We start from the raw sequence: 20,624 nt of genomic DNA on the forward strand, positions 1-20,624 counted from the left end.
CCCAGCCGGACCCCTCTCCTTGCACGGCCTGGACGGAGCTGCTGGGTGCTGCAACCAGCTTGGGATCTGCTCCAAATGCCGGAGTCCAAAGCAAGGTGAATTTTTCCTGGCAGCCCTCCCTGGCTGCTGGAGACGAACCAGGCGCACCTCGGGAGGCTAAAGTCCTCACGGGGAATACGTCCGCGTGAAACGAACGGCTTGGCTCTCTGTGTTTCCCCCGTTATTGATTAATGCCTCTTAATGACTCCAGCTACAAAAAAAAAAATAAAAAAAAATCTTGTAGTTGCCGCCTGTCACAGAAGATCAATGGAGCAGCATTAGCGAGAGACAGAGAGGCAAACTGTCCTGGGCGAGTTCTCTGCAGCAGCCGTCTCTGGGAGCAGCACCGCCGCCTGCTCGATCAATAGTTCATCACGACCTCTCCCTCTTGCTTGCTTTTTTTTCCCCTTGAGCTAGCTGGGCAGCAAAGCCCGCTCCCAGCTTTCACAAGGACTAGATTATAACCGTCCCGATTGATCTGATATGTACAGAATAAAAGGGCCCCTTAAGCCAGCTGTCTGCAGTGGGAAAACTCAAGTGGCTGCGCAGACGGGGTCAGGCCCTCATTAACGCCTGGATGCTCGGGAGCCCCGCTCACACAGGCGTGAAACCTGCACTGCGGCACCGGGGGAGCCAATTAGCCCTGACGAGCCCGGCCAGACCCGTCCACAGAGGTTTGCCGGGCAGCTGCGTGCACCGCCAGCGCCTTGTCGTGAGCCTGTTGCCCCCGGAGCCACCGCAACCTGTCCTGGGCAGCCCTTCGAGCACCCTGTTTGTGCTGCCTCCACGTTTCTCCCGTGTCCCTTTCTCTAGAAATCACGGTGCTCAGGGTGCAGGGAGGACGGGATGCCCACCAGCAGCTGGCCATGGGCAGGGGGTAAAGGGATCTCCCCTGCTTCTTAAAAACCCTTCCCTGCTGCACACGGAGCCTCCGGGCTGGAGCCTTCTCCTGCAGGCAGGTGAAATTATTAACAAGGAGCCCCTGGACGAGGAAGGCTGATTTGTAATCCCAGGCTCTGCGTCCATCTTCTCCCAGCACCGCACCCCTTCGAGATGCTGCCGTATTTCTCAGCTCGGACATGCCCAGAGCTGGGCTCAGGATAAAATCCTTATCTCACCCCGTGTCAGCGCAGCTCCGCTGTACGGGTGCTGTGGGTTGCTCGGGGTGGTTCTGGTACCAGCGGGGAGAGCCCGGCCCCTTGCCACCACGTCACCCAAAGGGGCTTGAATGGCACCATGGGGTGAGGACCGTCAGCCTCTGCCGTGCCGTGGAGGCTCGTGGTGCTGGGGAGAAGGCGGCGTCCTGGCTCCTGAGGCCACAGGATCCCAGCTCCCAGGAGGCAGGGATGTGGGGATTGCCTGTGGGCACCGGCGAGGGAGGAATCCCCCGGGCTGTGCCTCCGAGCACAAGGCATGACGATGAATTGCTCCTTCACCAGCTCTGCCCGGGGAAGGGATCTGCTTGCTCAGCTTCCTTGTCCGTGCTCCTTTGCAAGCTCGTTTTTCTCTTCGGCTGGGAAGAGCCGGCGCTTGGCGCATGACGGAAATCCTAATGAGAGAGCTCCCCTTCCAGAGCCGCCGGGCACGCCGAGCCACATGGGTCTGGCCACAGCCGGAGCCACCCTCCTTCGCCTCTGCCCCTGCCCACCCCAGCCGTCAGTGCCCACCCAGGGGCAGGGATGTCCCCAGAGTGTCCCCAGTTAAGGGACTGGTGGTGACTGGGGAGCCGGGAGCTCCCCCACCCCCAGCTCTGTAGGGCTCAATTACAGTGAATTTACAGGAATTTGGAGAGGAAGCGGAGGGGGCAAGCACAGGACAGATGGGAGGGAAGACTGTGCTGGGGGTGGCAGGGCTGTCAAGCTAGAAACACCAGAGCTGATTAGCATTTCTAATTATAACTGCTGTGCTCAGCCGCATCAGGGCCTGCCAGGCGGGCGGAGGCAGCTGTGGATGCCGTGCAGGATGCGGGTGAGCAGCCCCGAACCTTTACGGGGTGCACAGAAAGGAGCACTGGGGCCCCGATCCATCATCTCCCGAGCTGTGGCAGGGCTGGGAATGCCGGGGGAATCGCAGCCCCTGGGGGAAATCGTGGCCGTGGGGCAGCAGGGCTGGGGCTGGCCCTGAAGGCACCACTCGGAGAGGAGGGGACATGGGCAGGGGGTGAGCACATGTCCCTCGGGCACTAGAGGGGCAAAATTCGGAGCCTCTGTTTTGGTGCTGGGTCCCGCACCTCCCCGCCCAGCAGCGGCTCTGGGCACTGTGAGCGGTGGCACCTGGCGGGGCTGTCCCTCGGCTGTCACCCGGCGCTGTAATTAATTCACTGAACAACACCCTAGCACAGTCGGGTGCATGGTAAGGGGCAGCAAAAGGCTGTTACAGGGCCGTGGGTGCCCGGAGAGCTCCCGTGTCCCCGCGGCGTGGCTCCAGGAGGTCCCCAGAGAGCCACTGTGAGGCGATCCCAGGCGATTGTGCTGCACGGGGTGGGTTTAGCAGAGATTAGCAGAGCTTTCGTGGGCTGAGTGACCCAGGAGAAACCGGAGCAAGTTAATCAAAGGTGCGAGGGAGAGATTCCTACGGAGGAGATCAGTGTCAGCTTTTAGCCTCTGGATGCTGATGGATGATGGGGGACAACATCCTCCCACCTCTGTGCCACACGAAGCAGCTCCGCACACCTGCCCAGGGATTTTGGGGAAGGGGACGGAGCCCCTTGCCCAGGGGCTGGGGGCAGCCCAAAGCCACGGGAGCTTGCAGCAAAGCCAGCGAGAGGCTCTGGGTGGTGCCCAGCTCTCCGCGTGCCTGGGATGTGAGCGGGCAGACCCCCGCTGCCCTCGCTCCCCGCCTGTAATATCAGATCACATCACACCTGCAGAATTTTATATTACTCCTTTGATTGGATTAATTAATCATTTGGCAATAACTGCTCATTAAGCATTCCAACGATCAATACTAATCACCTAATTACTTGGCGTATTACAGCTCGGGAAGGTCTGCTCACTCCTAATTAGATTCTTTGGACAATCCACCCCTGAGCGTTGCAGAGCCCCGCAGCAGAGATCCTCCCTGGCACCTCGAGCCTTTCAGCTTTGGCCCTAGATGTGACGTTTCTCATCTTAAGCCCCGGGGGCTCCAAGGCGGGTTTCATCCTGCCCGTGTGCACCACGCTCGGCCCCAGAAATGAGGGAAATTAGGAGTTTGTTAGGGTGGCAGGGGGGGACACAGGGTGGACCTGGCGCTTAGGGACACGGCTTAGTGGGTGACATCGGTGGTAGGGCGATGGTTGGACCGGGTGGTCTTGGAAGGCTTTTCTGACCTTAATGATTCTGTGATTCCAGGTGTGTGCGTGCAGGGCAGGGGTGTGGGTGCGTGGCTGTGGTGGGGCAGAGCCGCCCTGCTACAGGGCACCGGAGCGCTCTGCGAGCAGCCCAAGGGTTTGCTCGGCCACAGCCTCGCTCAGCCGCGTGCTGCAGGAGGCACCTGGAGCAAAGGGGGGAAAGAGCCAAAGGAGTAAAAGAGCAACTTCACTGTGGCTGCGAGGGAAAGCAGCGTGTTGCAGCCCCACGACCCTCGGGACCCTCCTCATCCCCACAACTGGCTCAGCACCAAGCCCCCCTCGGGGGGTCCGACGTTGTTGCAAGAGTGAGCCCATGGGAACGGGCTTGGGGCTGGGCCGGGGGCTCTGCCAGACCCTGCCTCTTGGAGGCATCCTGGAGAGATCCCACACCTGGGCACCCCACTCCCACCCAACGTCTCCCCCAGACACCCAGAAAGGCACCTCCTCATCCACTGTGTTTTCCAAATCACCGACCTCTCCACAAAAATAAAATAAAATAAAATAAAATAAAATCGAATCACTGGGGCTCTCTGTTACCAGGCTAATTAACACCAAAAATAAGCCGTGTAAACTCCAGAGAACCATCCTGGCTTCAGCAGAACACAAAAGCCTGCAGGACGTGGGAGGACGTGATGCTGACCCGGCCCCGTCACTGAAGCAACGCCGCCGGCGGTGGCACCACACAGCGCCAGAGCAGCGGGGACGTCCTCGGGGCTAAAGGCGGCTGCAAACAAGCCGCAGCGGTCAGGGGCTGGGTCAGGTTTTGGTGTGCTGCTCCTTGTTCATCGCCTCCGTTACCATTCGGCAGGTGGAGGTTTTGGCTCTCGGTCCCTGGGTGCACGGTGCCTGACACCGAGTAGGAGCCGCTCGGTGCGAGGCAGGCAGCCTGTTTTCAGAGGTCATTTTGAGCCTAGTTCAAATGGAAGGGAGCAGTTTGAAGCATGGAAAGGGGGACAAATGGATAACCTGAAGAGCTATTAATAGCGAGTGAGGAATTATCTTAAAAACGGCTTTGTGAGGAGCCTTCCCTGAGCATTTCCCATCATATTTCTGCCTCTTTCCTCTTGCTCCGGCCTGACGATGTATTTTGCACCCCCCAGAGCAGAGGCTGGCCCTGGCCTGTCTGCCCGGGGCCTGACACAAAGCAGCCCCTGTCTTGCCTGGAGCTTTCCCTGCCCAAACGCAACACAACCAGGGAGGGCGGCCGCTGCTGCTGCTGCTGCTGCTGCTGCTGCTGCTGCTGCTGCTTCTGCTTCTGCTTCTGCTGCTGCTGCTGCTGCTTCTGCCGCCGGGCTTTCAGGAGGGAGAAACGCAAGGAGCGAGCGCAGCGGCAGCAGCGATGGCTGCTCCCAGCCCTGGCAGGGGAACACAGCTCCCGGGGCCGTGCTAAAAATAAAAAAATAAAAATAAAAGACGAGAGCAGCGCTGCCGCTGCCCGGGGGGTCACCGCCGGGACCCCCCACGGCTGCCCGGGGCTGGGGGACCGCGGGGACATCCCCGCCTGGGGACCCCCGGGGGCGGCTGAGGCGGGGGGGGGGGCCGGGCTGACGCTGCCCGCTGCGGGGACGGGCTCAGCCGTGCCGAGCCGAGCCGTGCCGTGCCGGGTATCAGCCCCCCGCCTCCCCGAGCTGCGGCGGAGCTGCGTGCGCCGCCCCGCGCCGAGCCGGGCGGAGCCGAGCCGGGCCGGGCCGGGCCGAGCCGTGCCAAGCCGGGTGCGTTGCAGCGGGCAGAGCGGGCGGCGCGGCTCGGCCCCCCCCCCCCTCCCCGGTCCCCCCGGTTCTCCCCCGGCCCCTCCGGTCCCTCCCGGTGCCCGGAGGCGAGGCGGGGGCCGCGGCCGCCCCGGCCATGCCCCCCGGTGCCTGAGGCCCGCGGCCGCCCGCAGCATGCGGAGGATCCGGCGGCTGGTGCACCTGGTGCTGTTCTGCCCCCTCTCCAAGGGCCTGCAGGTACCGCCCGGGGATGAGCTGGGTTTGGGGGGGACGGATCCCGACCCGGGGGGGGGTGGGGGGGGGGACGGGAGGGGAGGGATGGAGGGAGTGAGCCCGGCCCGGGGGGGGGGCTCGGAGGCGCCCGTCCCCGCGTCCCGGCACCGGCCGTGCCCAAAGGGCGCTCCGCTGGGGGACCGGGAGCTGGGGGCGCTGCTGGCACCGGGACGGGGACCGGCACCGGGGGACGGGGGGTGGCATCGGGACACCGGGACCGGCATCGGGACGTGGGGATTGGGGACCAGCACCAAGGCGGTTGCATAACCCGCGGCTTGTAGCGCTCTGTGGGGCCGGGGAGAGATGCACCGCCAGGCAGCCCCATCCATCTGCCCATCCTTCCTTCCATCTGCCCGTCCGTCCATCTGTCCGTCAGGCAGCCCCATCCATCCGTCCATCCATCCGTCCATCCTTCCTTCCATCCTTCCTTCCACCCATCCATCCATCCGCCCACCCACCCCGCATAAATAACTGAGCGAGCCAATGCAGCGGTGTAGCAGCACGGCTGACTCCTTCCCCTCTCTTTATTTCTGTTCTTTAATATTTATTTATTTATTTGTTTGTTTGTTTATTATTTATTTTCCCCATCCTCAGCTACTGGTAGGAGCGCCCCAGCAGTGATGGGGCCGGGTGTTCCCCCTGCAGCGATGGGATGGGAAAGGTCCCGGAGCAGCGAGGTTATCCCTGAGAACAGGGAAGGGGGCAGAGGCTGCTGGCAGGGGGGGGAGCAGAACTGAGGCAAAGCCCTTGGCGGGGGGGCTGCACGGCCAAGGGGGGCATTTTGGGGGCTGGCATTAGCCGAGAGCCGGCTGTCACCTTCCCAGCCCTGCAGCCTGAGCAGCAGCTGCGTGGAGTTGTGCCAGCGGGCAGGGGCCGGGCACTGGGACTGCCAGGGGTGGCCGAGCCCGTGGTGTCGGAGCCGTGATGCGATGCTCCGTCTGTTTTGCCTTTCAAGGCAGCTCTGGCCCCAAATCACTTCTACGCCTCCTGGAGTCACCCTAAATCTAAACACAGCAGCTCAAGCAAGCGGAGGGCAGCAGCCGCTGGTTTGTGCTCCCGGCCGAGGCGGTGGGCAGGGGAGGCAGCGGGCAGGGAGCCCTGAGCCTTGAGCCTCAGCCCCTGCAGGGAAGTGTAGCGTCAGCCACAAATGCAAAATGTTGCCAAAACCCGGTGGAACCTCTCGTTGCAACGCATCCCAAACCTTCCTGCTTCCTTCTACCATCTAAGGGGCGATGTGCCACGCTCAGGTTTCAGTCCCGACCTCCCTTCTGCCCGGGAAAGTGATGGGTTCTTGGTCTGAGTAAGCCAACGGGGATATTTTGGCCATTCCAGGGCTTTGTCACCCCAAAATGGGGGAAGTCCATCAACAGGTCCCTTTGCTGGGGGTTCGGTGGGTCACATCCCTGCTGCTGGGCAGTTTTGGGGGGTCTCCTAGGCCCCAGTGACTCGTCTGACTGCAGCCACCTGAGCTGCCTTCAGCCCCATGGTGCGGCCCTATAGGAAAACGCCGCTGTCCTTTATGTTTGCCAAGTCCTCGCTGTGCTTGGGTTCTCTTCTAACAGGCGTTAATTAGCGGTGCACTTGCTCGACAGGCAAAAAGGGCATCACGGGCCGGCTCACACTTGGGTATTGCCAATTAACCGTGCGAGGTGTCGTGATCTCGTCTCAGACCCGGGCAGTTTCACGCTCCCGTTCACCCCGGCTGTGCTGCTGGCTGCAGCCTGGCACAGGAGCAGGGCAGCGGCCGTGGGAGGAGGTATTTCGGAGCTGGGAGCAGTTTTGGAGGGCAGGATCTGGACGTGGAGCCCTGCAGGCTGTAGCGGTGCCACATCCCCTCGGATCCAGCCCCAGCAGGCGTGCGGCACGCCACGGTCTCACGGCCCACGTGTGCGAGGAGGGCTTGGAGGCAGCTGCCAGCCAAGGGCCCTCTTGGCCTGGCACGAAGCAAGGATTTTGTACAGACCCCAGGAGAAAGGGGATTAGTCCCCTGCCCTGAGGAACCACCAGGGACAGCACCACGCGGTGCTGTACGGGCCAGGCAAACAGCCCGCAGGTGGGGAGCCCAGATGGCAGCGGCGCTGCTGCGGGGTCAGACGGGAAGAGTCGAGGCCAGGGGAACAAAGTCGTGCTGCAAGCCTCTGCATCGTTAGCACAGGGCATCACACGGGCACTCACAGGTTCGTTACCCAGGTGTGAGGACAAGAAGGGTCCCGGTGGGCAGGAGGGGGCCGCTCACTGCTCTGGCAGCGACCCTTTGCAGAGGGCAGCGGCTCCCAGGCACACGGATGCGTGGCCGGAGGCTCCTCTCGGTACTGTAATCTCCCTGCTCTTAGGGAATTTTAAGTGACCTACTTGCAGCAGGAGTTGCATAATAGGCTGGTGAACATACATAAAGATGCTGAAGGTTTCATCGGCGCTTAGATTGGTCTGTGGGGAAAACTTGGGTCCTGGCCTGTGCCCGGGTTGGGCGGCACCGATGGGCACCCACCCACCGCCGCCGACCTTCCCCCGCGCTTTCTTTCCCTTCCAGAGTCGCCTCCCGGGCATCAAGGTGAAATACCTGCTGGTGGTGTGGCTGGGCATCTTCGTGGGCAGCTGGGTGGCCTACATGCACTACTCGTCCTACTCCGAGCTCTGCCGCGGCCACGTCTGCCGGATGATAATTGTGAGTGCCGGCCAGCAGCCGCCGCGCCGGGGCCGGCATCGGGCACGGGGGTCCCGGTGCGGGGAGCCGGGGGGAGCCGTGCCGTGGGGAGCTGCTGGCTGGAGCAGGGACGGGAGTGGGACGGGATGGGGGAGGCCGTGGGAAGGAGGGAGGATGGGGAAAGGGAGCTTTGAGCCCGGTGCCGTGCTCTGCGCCATCGTGCCCAAACGCCGAGCCAAAGAGCTCTCCTGGCAGCTGCTCCCCCGGCTCCATCCCCGGCGGCACAGCGAGCTTTGCGGGCTGGGGAGGTGACCTTCTCCTGCCAGGGCGGTGGCAGAGCCGTTTAATGGGATGTCGGAGGGAAGCAAGCCAGGCTTTGGCAGGTCGACGTCTGCGCGGTGAAGCTGCAGTGTCGGGGCTGCGAGGGGGGACCTGCGGGCGGGCAGAGCATCGTGCCGGGGTGCTCTGCAGAAGGAAAAAGGGAGCAGGCAGGCTGTGGGTGCACCTCTGTAAATGCTGTGTCCTACAGAAAGCACCAGCCCGCGTGAAGGGCAGACCCCACGCAGGAGCTTGGCTCAGCCGGGGCTGGTGGGGGGCCGGTGGCCAAGCGGGGCCCCCCGGGGTCCGCTGCGGGTGTCCCGTGGCAGGGCTGCAGGTCCCAGCGAGGAGCAGGACTCCGAGGCTCTGGCTGCAAACACCTCGTTCATCAATCCTTCAGCGGCGAAGGGAGGCAGGAATTGCCATAACAACAGCAACGATCGTTTAATTTGATTTTCTGCATGACTCCGACCACGGGGTCTCGGAGTGCTAATTCCCGCTCTGAGCTTGGGATTTAAGACACCGTGTCCAGCCGTGGCCCATGTGAGCAGGTCCAGGGGTTAATTCCCATCCATGCTAAAAAAAAAAAAAAAAAAAAAAAAAAAGAGAAAAAAAAAAAGGGAAAAGATGCTGTGAATTTCTGCAGCTCCCGTTTGCAGCCCCGAGGCTGTTGAGCCCTCGCTGCTGACTGCAGAGCTGCAGCCTCTCCTGCCTGCGGACGCCTCCAGCTCGCCGACCGAGGTGCCCTGCTCGTGGATCAGAGCCACCGCCTGTCCCTGGCCCCGCCGCCGCCTGGACCGGGGCCAGCCCATCTCCCAGCACGGGCTGCTGCTCTCCGAGAGCATCCTGAGCCCCTGCAGCCTCGTCCTCCCCCAGCCCCAGGCCTGGCAGCTCCCCAGCTGGGTTTGCAGCAGCAAATCCCCTCTAGCAGCACGGGGGCACCTGCCCTGCCCCTTTCGGACAGCAGATAGCATTTGATCCAGCGATCAGCCCAGCCTGTTTGCTGGAGCCAGGAGCCAAAAACCTCCTTTCCCCAGGACAGCCCCTTGGAGAGCTCCGTGCCTGCGGGGAGCAGCCGGTGTCAGCCCAGCCACGTTTTTCCAGAGGCACCGACCCATCTCCAAAGGGTCCTTCCTGCAACTGCTGCGGGTTTTGCTGGGGCTCAGCCCCAGGTGCCCCCACACACTCATCTCACATCTCCCCCATTAAAAGCCTTGCTCTGGGGCCCGCAGGACTCCTTCAATGTCAAGGCCGAGAAGATTTTGGGTGGGATTTCTTTGGGAGGCACAGAGCAGGGAGGCCGGGGGCACTGGAAGGGGCTGGACTCAGAGCAATGAGCGCTGCAGCTCCCTGACAAACCCACGCTGCCGTTCATCGGTGCCGGGCATTTTACCTCCTCGGCCTTGCTGCCCCCTGGGCTGTGAGGGTGTTAGTGGGGAAACTGAGGCACGGAGCCATGCCAGTCCCTGCGATGAGGTGTACCAACACAGCCTGGGGGGGACGACGTGGTCCCTGGCACCGCACCCTGGTGCTGGACCCAAGGCTGCGGCGGTGCTGGGCTGGCAATGAGTGCAGCTGTGCCTGAGAACTGGCACTCCCCAAATTGCCTACTTGGGGTGCCCCACGTCTCACGGGACACCCCCCCCGATTCCAAGGGCGGACGGGGAGCTGCACTGCACAGCACCCGTTGAGCTGCCTCTCTCTGCCTTCCCTCCCCAGTGCGACCAGTACAAGAAGGGAATCATTTCTGGCTCCACGTGCAAAGACCTGTGCGAGGAGCACAGCCTCCTCTTCCAGCGCTGCCTCTCCTCCTCTCCCACCCAGCAGGTAGGTCTCTGCCCCGCTCGTGGGGCCACCGAGCAGCTGGGGATGGGTGCAAGTGCCAAAAAGCGGGACCTGGGAAGTGTCCTCCTCCACCCAGCCACGCTTCTGCTCCTTGCCCATCACGGTTCCCCATCCGGGTCTGGCTGCTGCTTTCCTCCTGCCTTTTCCCCCCCTCTCCTCCGCTGCAGGTTTACAGCGGGCTCTGGAAGGAGAAGGAGGTGATCATCAAGTGTGGCATCGAAGAGGCCCTGAAGGCAGACAGCAACCCGGCCTCGGTGCCCAGGAGGGATGTGGTTCTCTTTGACAAACCCACTCGGGGGACATCGATGGATGAGTTCAAAGAAATGCTCCTGAACTTCCTGAAGGTGAGTGAGGGTCCCTCCGGAGCCTGCCTCCTTCCACTTGCTAGCTGGAAAGGTTCAAGTTGGCCTCCCATCCCTTGCCCCTGAAGGAGAGCTCTGCCAGCCAGCGCTCTCCGACCAGAGCTGGGGCCCCTTCAAGGGCCGGATGAGCTGAGAAATCCCCTCATCCCCACACAGGAATTCCTATTTGCAAGATTTCGGTGTCACAGCCCTGGAGGTGGCTGTACCACGGGTGACACCTCCGACCGTGCAGCACCAGGAGTGCCTGAGCCCCGCGCTCGCCCTCTCCCAAGCCAGGCGCTCAGCTTGCTGCTCCCCCAGCTCCGTTTTACGATACCGAGCCCAAATGCAGAGCTGCAAGGCTCTGATGGCACTTCTCTTCCTCTCTTGCAGTCCAACCTAGGAGACCAGCCTTCTCTGGCAGCCTTGGTGAGCCAGATCATCACCATGGCCGACGTGAACCGGGACGGGAAGGTGTCTCTGGCAGAGGCCAAGTCCATCTGGGCGCTGCTGCAGCTCAACGAGTTTCTTCTCCTGCTCTCCTTGCACGAGAAAGAGCACACCTCCAAGCTGCTGGGGCACTGCGGGGACCTCTACGTCACGGAGAAGATCCCTCACAGCTCCCTGTACGGGACGGACGTGCCGCCCTTCCTGCAGCCGCTGCTGCCCGCGGCCGTGCAGCGCGTCATCCACCAGTGGGTCGCTCCAGCCTGGCCCCGGCGCGCCAAGATCGCCATCGGGCTCCTGGAGTTCGTGGAGGAGATCTTCCACGGGACCTACGGGAACTTCTACATCTGCGAGACCAGCTTCAGGAACGTGGGCTACAACGACAAGTACGACTTCAAGATGGTCAACCTGAGGAAGGTGGCAACGGAGATGGCCATCAGGGGGTTCCTCAAGGGTCGCCACTGCGAGCAGAACGTGGACTGCACCTACGGGAAGGACTGTACGGCCACCTGCGACAAGCTGATGAAGCAGTGCAAAGGCGACGTGGTGCAGCCCAACCTGGCCAAGGTGTGCGGGCTGCTGCAGGACTACTTGCTGTACGGAGCCCCGCCGGAGCTGAAGGACGAGCTGCAGAAGCAGCTCCGAACTTGCATGACCCTCAGCGGCCTGGCCAGCCAGATGGAAGTGCACCACTCCCTCGTGCTGAACAACCTCAAGACCTTGCTTTGGAAGAAGATTTCCAACACCAAATACTCCTAACGGGGCCGGGGGGGGGGGGGGGAAGCACAGCCCTGGAATTTAGAATCTGAAATCTCGGAGCAAAGCCCAGCCAAGGGTCAAGGGCCTGCTCCTCCATCCTCTCTCCCCCGCAGGAAAAACCCGCGCTCTCCGCAGGGAGTTCAGCATAGCCGCAGCCCCGTCGCCTTCATGAAAAACCAAACGTCCCGACTTCCACCACCCAGCACAACCATTGACCCAGTCTGCAAGAGCATGCTGCGGAGCTGGGGTGCCAGGAGCTGGGGTGCAGGAGCTGGGCTGAGGAACGGGCTCGGGGGAAGCAGACGACACAGGAGGAGAGAAGGCAGCGGAGCCCAGCTGGGTGCCTCTAACTGTTTCTTGATTAACAGGAAAGCAGTGCAGAAAGACGAGAATGAATCATTCATGCTGTACTTGTCGCATCTTATTTTGATGAACGTCTCTGATGTAAATAAATAGCTTTTATGTGAATCACGCCAGTACATCAATAGTGAAACAGCAGCCTTTTAAGCACCAGCTTGCTTGCGAGCTAAAAAGGCAAAAAACGTAGATTTTTTCCTATTCAGAAGTATCTCCTTAAGTATCTGAGTCATCTACCATGAGATCCAGCTGCAACCTGGGAAGCGGATAAGCTGTCTTTTCCACGGCCGAGAACCCTGGCAATTGTTTCACTGCTTTTTTAAGTGCCTGACCCCATGACAGTGATGCAATGGCCTGCGTGAGGCTCTCCGCCCAGCTGCTTCTGCCTGTAGTCCACAACCGGCTGCCGGGAAGGCCGGGCCATTCCCCAGCGTGCCAGGTTTTGGAGCGTGTAAGGCCAGAACAGCTTAAAGGAAATGTAAAAGTCTACCCTGTGCTCAGTTTGGACCAGCTACCACACACTTGTCCTTTGTTACTGCCCACCTTACTCAGCCACCTATGCAAGGATGAGGCAACCTTTCGGTTTAATCCTCTAAGCCGGGCTTGCACTGCAGAGGTTAAAGATTAATACCAGAATAATCCAGTGCTTCTCCCATTATCAAAATGAATTTCCAGAGAATCTTTTCAGCAGCGATCATTTGTTTGTCTGTGCAAATAGTACCAGGTCTCTTAGCCACAGGCCGCTTCCTTTAAACGCTCAGCCTTTCAAAATTACAGGTAGAGAAGGCAGAGTTTCTGTAAGCCACCCCGAGCCTGCTCTGCTCGCAGGACATTCGTATCACTGCTGGTGGAGCACATATGCTGGTGCTCTTGCCAACAATTGCTTAGTGAAGTGGAGCATATATCTGAAGTACAATCATCGAGGGAAAAAAATACATTTGACAGTATATATAGCCCACGAAGGCAATCGGTAACGTCACGGCTGCAAATTTATGAGCCCTTTGGAGGAGAGATATCAGTATTTCCTTCTATTAGTTCCATAGGATCATCATTACCTCTCACTATTATTTATGGAGGAAATGTTTCAGTGTCAACAGTGCTCTAAATCTAGCGCAGAGCCAGCAGAGCTTGCTCCCTGCAGAGGAGTCGGCTTTGCAACATAATTCATCTGGGGTAAGGTTGAGCATTTGTAAGGTTTCTTCACTTGAAGGGTTGCGAGTTCCTCAGCCCACTGCAGTTGCCCTTAATTCAGTATTAACATCATACAGTCAGGACTCCACCTCCAGGCACCGCAGTAAGTGCAGGTACAGCTTCCTGCACAGCACAGAGCATTTGGGGGAGGGCAAGGACTGGAATTCTTTTAATGAGGCTCCACGGAGCTACCCCAGCTCCTCGTCTATCGTCCTGTATTCCCATGGCAACTAGCTCCACTGACAAATTAATTTTCTTCTGCTATTAGGAAAAGAAACCTAACAACCATGCCAAACCCTCTCATTTTCAGGACAGCCATTTTTCACCCTCCCATCTGTTTGAAATCTTAAAAAGTAAATTTTGTCCTGATAAATGGCACTCCCACTACTTAATCCCCACCGCTCCCTTCCCAAAAAGCCATGTTAGATAAAGCAGCAGGTAAGACAAAAGAAAACAAATGCATTCTGTACTTATCCACATCATCCCAAGTATCAGAACCTCCTTGTGCATTTACAACGAGTTGTTCAGGAGAAAGACAGCCCATGTATTTAACAGCACTAGCTAAGATACTTTATTCAAATAAAGACTTTTGACAAAAACATCACATTACCATGTTATTCATCTGCAAACCCCAGGAACAGGACTGGACAGACACCGATTATGACACACACCCCAAGAACCCAGTTTTAGTTCATCATTAATACAACACACAAGTGTTTCCAAACAACAGATTATTGTTTGCAAGTTACGGTACAATGTGAAATATGACTAAAGGCAAAGCTATTTTACCCTCATAAAGCCTCCTTCCAACTTCCCACAGCAGTTGGAAAAGGAGGAAGAGCTGAAGCAGTGAAAAGCTGACAAATGGATCTCAAGAGATGCTGCTGCTTGAGCAGCACGGTAGATTTAAGAGCGCTAGAAGAGGACTGAGTTAAGAAGCAAGTTTCTACGTTTCATTGTTCAAGGTTGAAAAAAAAAATCACAGTTCTCATACGCACAGGTAAGTCCTAAATCACAGAATGGTTTAAAACATTACTTTGGGTTGTACAAATACACAAGCATAATTCAGACTTGTAGGGAGCGTTTTTATAGTAGTTTTATTTTAAGCCTCTTCAACCATATGGAGAAAACACATCAAGACAACAGTGCTTCAAAATACGGGCGTGAATATTTTCACATTGCGTGCGAGCCGAGATTACTGGCAGAAATTAAAGCCTACAACTTTTAAGGCTCTTCATTAGGAGTACAAGAAAAGCAGAAAGGACACTTGGAGCTATACGTTTGAGTACACAAGTTACAGCAAACATTCAGAACTACATTCAAGAAGTATTGCGTGAGCTTTTGCTGGCTGTAGTTTGCTTGAGCCATGTAAAAAAAAAAAAAGATGAAGCTTTAGGAATCTTCAAATGCAGATACGTCTAACCCACTTCTTTCCCTGTAGCCAGGTTTGCGAGAAATTCTAAAATTCAAGGCACGATCTGCAAATAAAAAAAACACCCAGGATGTTAGACAAGAACTTCAAATAAATACAGCCAGCAGAAGTTAGCAATAAACATTAATACTAAGAAGGTAATTCATCCATACCATTGAGACTCCTACTGTTCACTATGGTATAGTATCTAAGCTCAGAAATTATACTTCAGTCCAGAAAAAAACCACATGAACCCTGCAATTCGCTGGCTGAAACCACTGCAGTCAGTGGAAGCTGAGCGCCTGAAAACTTGTATGGATCAGACCTAAAACAGTGACAGAAGGCACTAATAAATTAGACTACTTTAGGAGGTTCTGTGCCACTGCATCTGGAAGGTTTTGAAAAAAAGCCTTCTAATCACTTTGGTTGCTCTTCAGCTGCCTAAAACTCAAAGGTGAGCTTGCCAGCCTCAGTGCAGAGGCAAGCTATTAATAATGCAAAGGAAGAACAGCTGGGCTTCTTCCAGTGCTCAAAGCCATGACATAAAACAGTTATAAACAGTGATGGTAATATACAGAAGGTTGTTTTTTTTTTTAAAAAAAAAAATCAGAACCACTTTAATACAAAATATTGATCTTTTCCAAAGCCAAAAGCCAGGTAACTCTTTCGATAAAGAAACACTCATAGCCCAGGATTGCTGCTCAGTCTTGGGAAGATGGTTAGCAGCAAATGCCATTGGGAAAATTTTAATAGATGTTCTTTCCATGCCTCGCAGTAAAGGTCTAAAGAGAGCCTCATCAGGCACTCGCTACCCCTACAGGACCCTTGATGTGAGTGAAGTCTGATGAAAAAAAATCCATTACGTATTTCAGCACTAAAAGAAGTCAGGAATTTAAATGGAAGAGTCGCATCTTAAGGCATGCCTCTCTGCATATCCATATCCCCAACAACCTTATTAGCATTCTTTTCCAACACCACTGCTGGTAGGCAGTGACTTTTCCCAATTAAATGGCTCATTTTGCAGCCAGCAGCTACCCGCTTGGTTAATGGCACCTTTGGCCCTCATAATGCCCATTTAATGAGGACATTTTCCAACATTTAGCACCGCCAGATTTTGTCAAGCTATTAGTCACTGCAAAGCCTCAGAGTTTCACAAAGCTCTGCGTAGCCAGACCTTCTCTCACTTCCAGCATGCTAACATATAAACACAGCAGAAAACAACTAAAAAGTTGCACTGTTCTCAATGATATTTTTGCTTTTTGTCTACTGTGTTACCAGTTAGACCACGATAAACAAGGACCTACATCTTGTCTCAGGAAGCACTCCCTTCTACATTTACTGAAAGACATTTTAATCTATTTTTTTTTTATTTCTACAGTACCTCTAAGACATCATCTCACCACTTGCGGATCTGTGACAAACATTTTTTCCAGTAGCGTTGTGTCAGGCTGCAGCAGGAGACCCTGTTTTGATCATTTCTGACACTTTACAACACACAGAGCATGTTCTCAGCAAAAGCGGCTTTGATTAAACAGTACTTCACTGTACAGACACTTAAAAGAAGTGCTGTGCTTTACTGCTGTTACTTCTGTAACATTTATTAACATCAGTAATCTGAAATTGCACAGCTCTTATCTGTGCCAATGGCAACGTAATTTTCATTTGCTGAACTTCTGGTTTCTCGAATACCTAAAGAAGATTTCTACAAGAACACCTCCCCCAACCAACTCTTACATGCACAATCACTTTTTTTTTTTTGTCTGCTAAGTTCACGTGCATGAGCTTAATTCCAAAGCATTCCACCTACAGTACAGGTTTCTCAGAGAGAAAGAAAAAAAAAAAAAAAGGAAAACCCTGAATTTTAGACGCATACTTCTGGAAAGATCTTAACATGCCACCTTGAGCAAGTTTTTGATTTGCCCATGTCCTGTAAGGATACAGAGGGACAAGATGTACCAACCCCAAAACACCTACCCTGGCACTGCTTTAGTAACACGCTGAGGTTTGAGTATGTTTCCAAGAGATAATACTTACCTTCAATATTTGAAGCAAACTGCAGAACAACTCAGACCTGTTGCCAAATGCATCTGTAAGAAGAAAGAACATCTTAAGTTGTTTTTGTTTTTTTAACTCCCCAAAGCAAGCATGATTTAAAAGCCACGTTTCAGAAGATTGCCAAAGGTGCTGATTGCACCTTTTGGTCAAGCTTACTCAGCACCCTTGGTAGTCAAGAAGTTGTTGGCTGAGAGTTTAACAAATGTTAGGGGAAGGGTACCCTTTTCTCCGTATCCTGAATCCACACCCAACTGCTTCTAGGCCATGCCAGTACTTTGAAAACAAACTCAAGTGCCTGTTTCCCCTATCTACTCCGCTCCCTGGTAGAGTGGATTCTCAATATCCACGTGCTAAACCCTGCAAAACTCAACAGCTGCAGTATATTGCTATCCTCCCTTTACAGGTGGAACAGACATCAAAGCAAGGATGTCTCACAGGCCACAAAGGACTGCGTTCAAGGCAAAAATAGAACTCAAGGATAGAGCTGTCACTTCTATTTGTCCTTGCAAAAAAAAAAAAAAAAAAAAGCAGAAGGACCTTCCTCCCCAACGTGATTAAAACTGACATCATTCTAACTATCTTTCCAAGGAAATTTGCTCCATCTTCCGCTGATTCTCTCTCAAGAGGTACACATGAAAACAATGTCAAGTTAAAATCTCTGAGCAGTTGCAAGTTTCAGGCACAGGAAGCCCATTCATCTCTGCCCCCTAATGATATTAAGATGTCATGACATCAAAATCTCCAAGGAGTCAGGACTATTAGAATAAATAATACTGGAGCTGGCCATCTCTCCATGCCAATAAGAGACATGATATGCAAGAAACCCAAATTAGCTTTCAACAAAGAACATGTTAGCAAAGCATAAATTAAGACCGGTTCTAGCCACAGCCGCAATTCAGGTGCTTTTTATCACATAGGTTCAAAAACCTCACCTTTGTTCTGTGGAAGCATCTTTTCAAACAACTGCCTTCAGAGTTTCCTATTAAAGAAAAGATGGTAATTAGATTCATAGCAAAAGAAATCAAAAGCAAGAAAAATAGGTGTAAGCCACAATTTAGATAAACACCTTTTAGGAATTTTACAGAAGCAGTCGCTAACTTGGAATTCAGGCTCAGTGCTTCTCCCTCCGCCTCATTCTTAAGACAATGGAGCAGAAAAAAGCACGGCCTGGAAAGAAAAATACTCTTCGCAGCCCGGTATTTCCATGGAAGCAGAGCAAGACACCAAGGAAGCTACTGAATTTTCAAGACTGCAGCTCAGCATAATGAGCGCACAGGACTGCTGACATTTGATGATAGTTAAGTCAGTCACATCTCTCATCTGCCACACAAACAAGATATTTATTGAGAATGACTGTCACACTAAAGGATAGGACTAGCTTCTGTACCCTGTCCCTACACAGCTGTCCAAACTGCAAGATTTAAGATTAACATTAAAAAAGAGGAAGCTAGAAAGAAGTGTCAGGTTGCTCGCCATTTCTGAGTGCTCACAAGTTTCAGAGCACTAGCGAAGACGTAGCCTTTTCCTTTCTGCCACCTAATGACACAAACATGGCACTACAGCCACATCTGCAACACGACTGGGGCAGGGCATGGAGCTTCTCAGCACATGAACTCACATCTACAACTGCTCACCTCATGTCTTGGAGAAGACCTCCTGGATCTGCCACATCACACACCTTTCTCTGAAAGAGCAGAAAATATACATAGAATTTATAGCAGCTGTTTAGACGTGCTTCAAAGCCTGGTTACATGGTTATTTTCACTAAGAAATTGAAAGGCCCAGTAAAAGAGAGAAACTGGAGAACTAAATGCATAGTGCGGGCCTATTTTTACTTCCAGACAGCATTAGGCTGCCAGCATGCAACCCCCAGGACTTGCACATTCAATACAGCAGCTTTCTATTCTACCACATAGAGCTCTCACACTTCAGGCAATTAAAAAAAAAAAAACAAACTAGGAGAGATTTAATTTCTTAAAAGCCTCCTAACAAAACCAGCCTATCTACAGTGTCAGGCTATTAATCACTCTGAGTGCTCACGGGTTTCGGAACAAACGAGCGTAGAACATAGCCTGTCTCTCTCTGCCACCTAATGACACAAAGATGCCACAGCAGCCACCTTTGTAACGCCTGTGGCAGGAAGAAATTTAAAAAAAAAACGCCAAGCACACAAAGCCTAAAGGGTAGCATTAGGGATATTTATAAGAACAAGATTCTACCACCTACTCAAAAAGTTGTATTAGGAAGGTATTTGGTGTGGCTAGAAACACTAAATGCAGTACAGCATTTAAGATATACTTTTATGAGGTGCCTGAAACTTGTTTGCCAGCAGCGACTAGCTTTTCCTCACAGCACGGGACGTGGAGAGGCCTCATGTTAAGCCTTACTTACCCTTGGTTCTTCACGCTGAAAGATCTTCCTCCCGCCGAAAAATCTTGCTCATTTCACCCTTTGCCTTCTGCAAGGTAAAAGAAAGAGGAATAAAAAAAGAGGAAGAATGCGATGCTTTGCTAATTACATATTAAGCTTCTTTCTGAACTATACCACTTAATAGTATCTCAGGAAAAAAAGATTAAAACCAAAAAAATTAACTTGCTAAGCAGATTCTTTTAAAATCACTCAAATTTTTAACGTTTAAATCCTGAGTAGGCTGCAGGCCTGGGTGCTTACCCCCCTCTCCAGCACACCCTGGCCACGCTCCCTGTCTCCCCCCGGCCCCCCCCCGCCACCCACCTGCCCACGGCGGCTCCCGGCCTTCGACTCCCGGCTCCTTCCTCCTCATCCTCCTCCCGCCCGGGCCCCGCGGCCGCCCCCTCAGCGCCCATCCGCGGGGGCCCGTGGCGGAGCAGAGGCGCCTCTGCAGCTCGGTGCCGGCTCCCGGCACCATGACGGGGCCTCTCCGGAGTCCCCCGGCCGGCCCCGGCTCCCCGAGCCCCCTCGTCCCGACGTAGCCCCGTCCCCCTCCCGATCGCCGCTCCGAAAGGCCGGGCCCGCGCCCGCCTCCCGCTTATAAAGGGCGGGCGGTGGAGCGCGGCGGGGACACCCCGTGAAGGACGCGACCGCCGCCTGCCGGGCCGGAGGGCTCAAGGCGGGGAGGCGTCCCCTAAAGGACACGGGGACATGGAGCCGCAGTCGTTAGGGCTGGGAAAGGCCTCCAGGATCAGGTCCAGCCGTCCCCCCACCGCCAGTACCACCACTAAACCATGTCCCCAAGCACCACGTCCAACCTCTCCTTAAACACCCCCAGGGACGGTGACTCCTCCACCTCCCTGGGCAACCCGTCCCAACGCCTGACCGCCCTTTCTGAGGAGAAATGTCTCCTCATTTCCAACCTGAACCTCCCCGGCACAAACTGCGGCCATTCCCTCCAGTCCTATCACTAGTTACCTGTGAGAAGAGGCCGACCCCAGCTCCCCACAGCTTCTCCCCTCTCAGGCAGTCGCAGAGAGCAGTACATCTCAAGAAGGAAGGCAGGAAGGCACACTTAAGACCATATAATTAGTTTAGCCTTCTCCACTCCTCACAAATGGTTACATATTTATTAAGTTTGGCACTATAAAAAGGTAAAAGAATTCATAAAAAATTACCTGAGTGGCAGAAAAGCATGTTTAGGTAATTATACAAATTAACCCCCGCTTTGTCTCAAGCGTTGGTGAAAGAGCTACAAATTGTCACCTTCTTCTGGAAAGAAAGGAAAGAGGCATCCAAAAGGTCGGGTTCCCACTCATCGTCAGGGTCACAAAATACATCAGCAGCTTTATTGCTGTCGTTACCCTCATGGGGACACCGGGACACGGGGACCCTTCCCCGGCATTTCTTCCCCTCCCTGTGCCTGACCCCTACGCTGCGGGACTGCACTAAGGCCCCCACAGAGGCATGGGGCATGTTAGAGGCTGGGCTTCCC

At 55.0% G+C, this 20,624-nt stretch overlaps 1 protein-coding gene, 1 long non-coding RNA gene and 2 other non-coding genes across 4 annotated transcripts; 1 reads left to right on the forward strand and 3 right to left on the reverse strand.

Moving 5' to 3' along the window:
• Positions 1-5,180: 5,180 nt before the first annotated feature.
• On the forward strand, positions 5,181-12,147 carry DIPK1B (divergent protein kinase domain 1B). The gene is made up of 5 exons (XM_035555253.2): positions 5,181-5,316; positions 7,883-8,017; positions 10,034-10,141; positions 10,327-10,503; positions 10,894-12,147. Exons 1-5 carry the CDS (start codon positions 5,254-5,256, stop codon positions 11,704-11,706), a joined length of 1,296 nt encoding a protein of 431 aa, XP_035411146.1. The 5' UTR covers positions 5,181-5,253; the 3' UTR covers positions 11,707-12,147.
• A 1,654-nt stretch (positions 12,148-13,801) lies between these two features.
• Positions 13,802-19,700, reverse strand: LOC118252239 (uncharacterized). Its single transcript, XR_004780094.2, has 6 exons — positions 19,454-19,700; positions 19,112-19,178; positions 18,355-18,404; positions 17,653-17,699; positions 16,700-16,752; positions 13,802-14,732 (listed from the first exon to the last, which is right to left on the reverse strand). It is a non-coding gene; the product is annotated as an uncharacterized LOC118252239 (long non-coding RNA).
• On the reverse strand, positions 18,177-18,309 carry LOC118252346 (small nucleolar RNA SNORA17). The gene has a single exon (XR_004780114.1). It is a non-coding gene; the product is annotated as a small nucleolar RNA SNORA17 (small nucleolar RNA).
• LOC118252345 (small nucleolar RNA SNORA17) lies at positions 18,728-18,860 on the reverse strand. The gene has a single exon (XR_004780113.1). It is a non-coding gene; the product is annotated as a small nucleolar RNA SNORA17 (small nucleolar RNA).
• Positions 19,701-20,624: the final 924 nt, after the last annotated feature.

Source organism: Cygnus atratus, chromosome 19 (genome assembly GCF_013377495.2).
Source record: "Cygnus atratus isolate AKBS03 ecotype Queensland, Australia chromosome 19, CAtr_DNAZoo_HiC_assembly, whole genome shotgun sequence".
Taxonomy (NCBI): domain Eukaryota; kingdom Metazoa; phylum Chordata; class Aves; order Anseriformes; family Anatidae; genus Cygnus; species Cygnus atratus.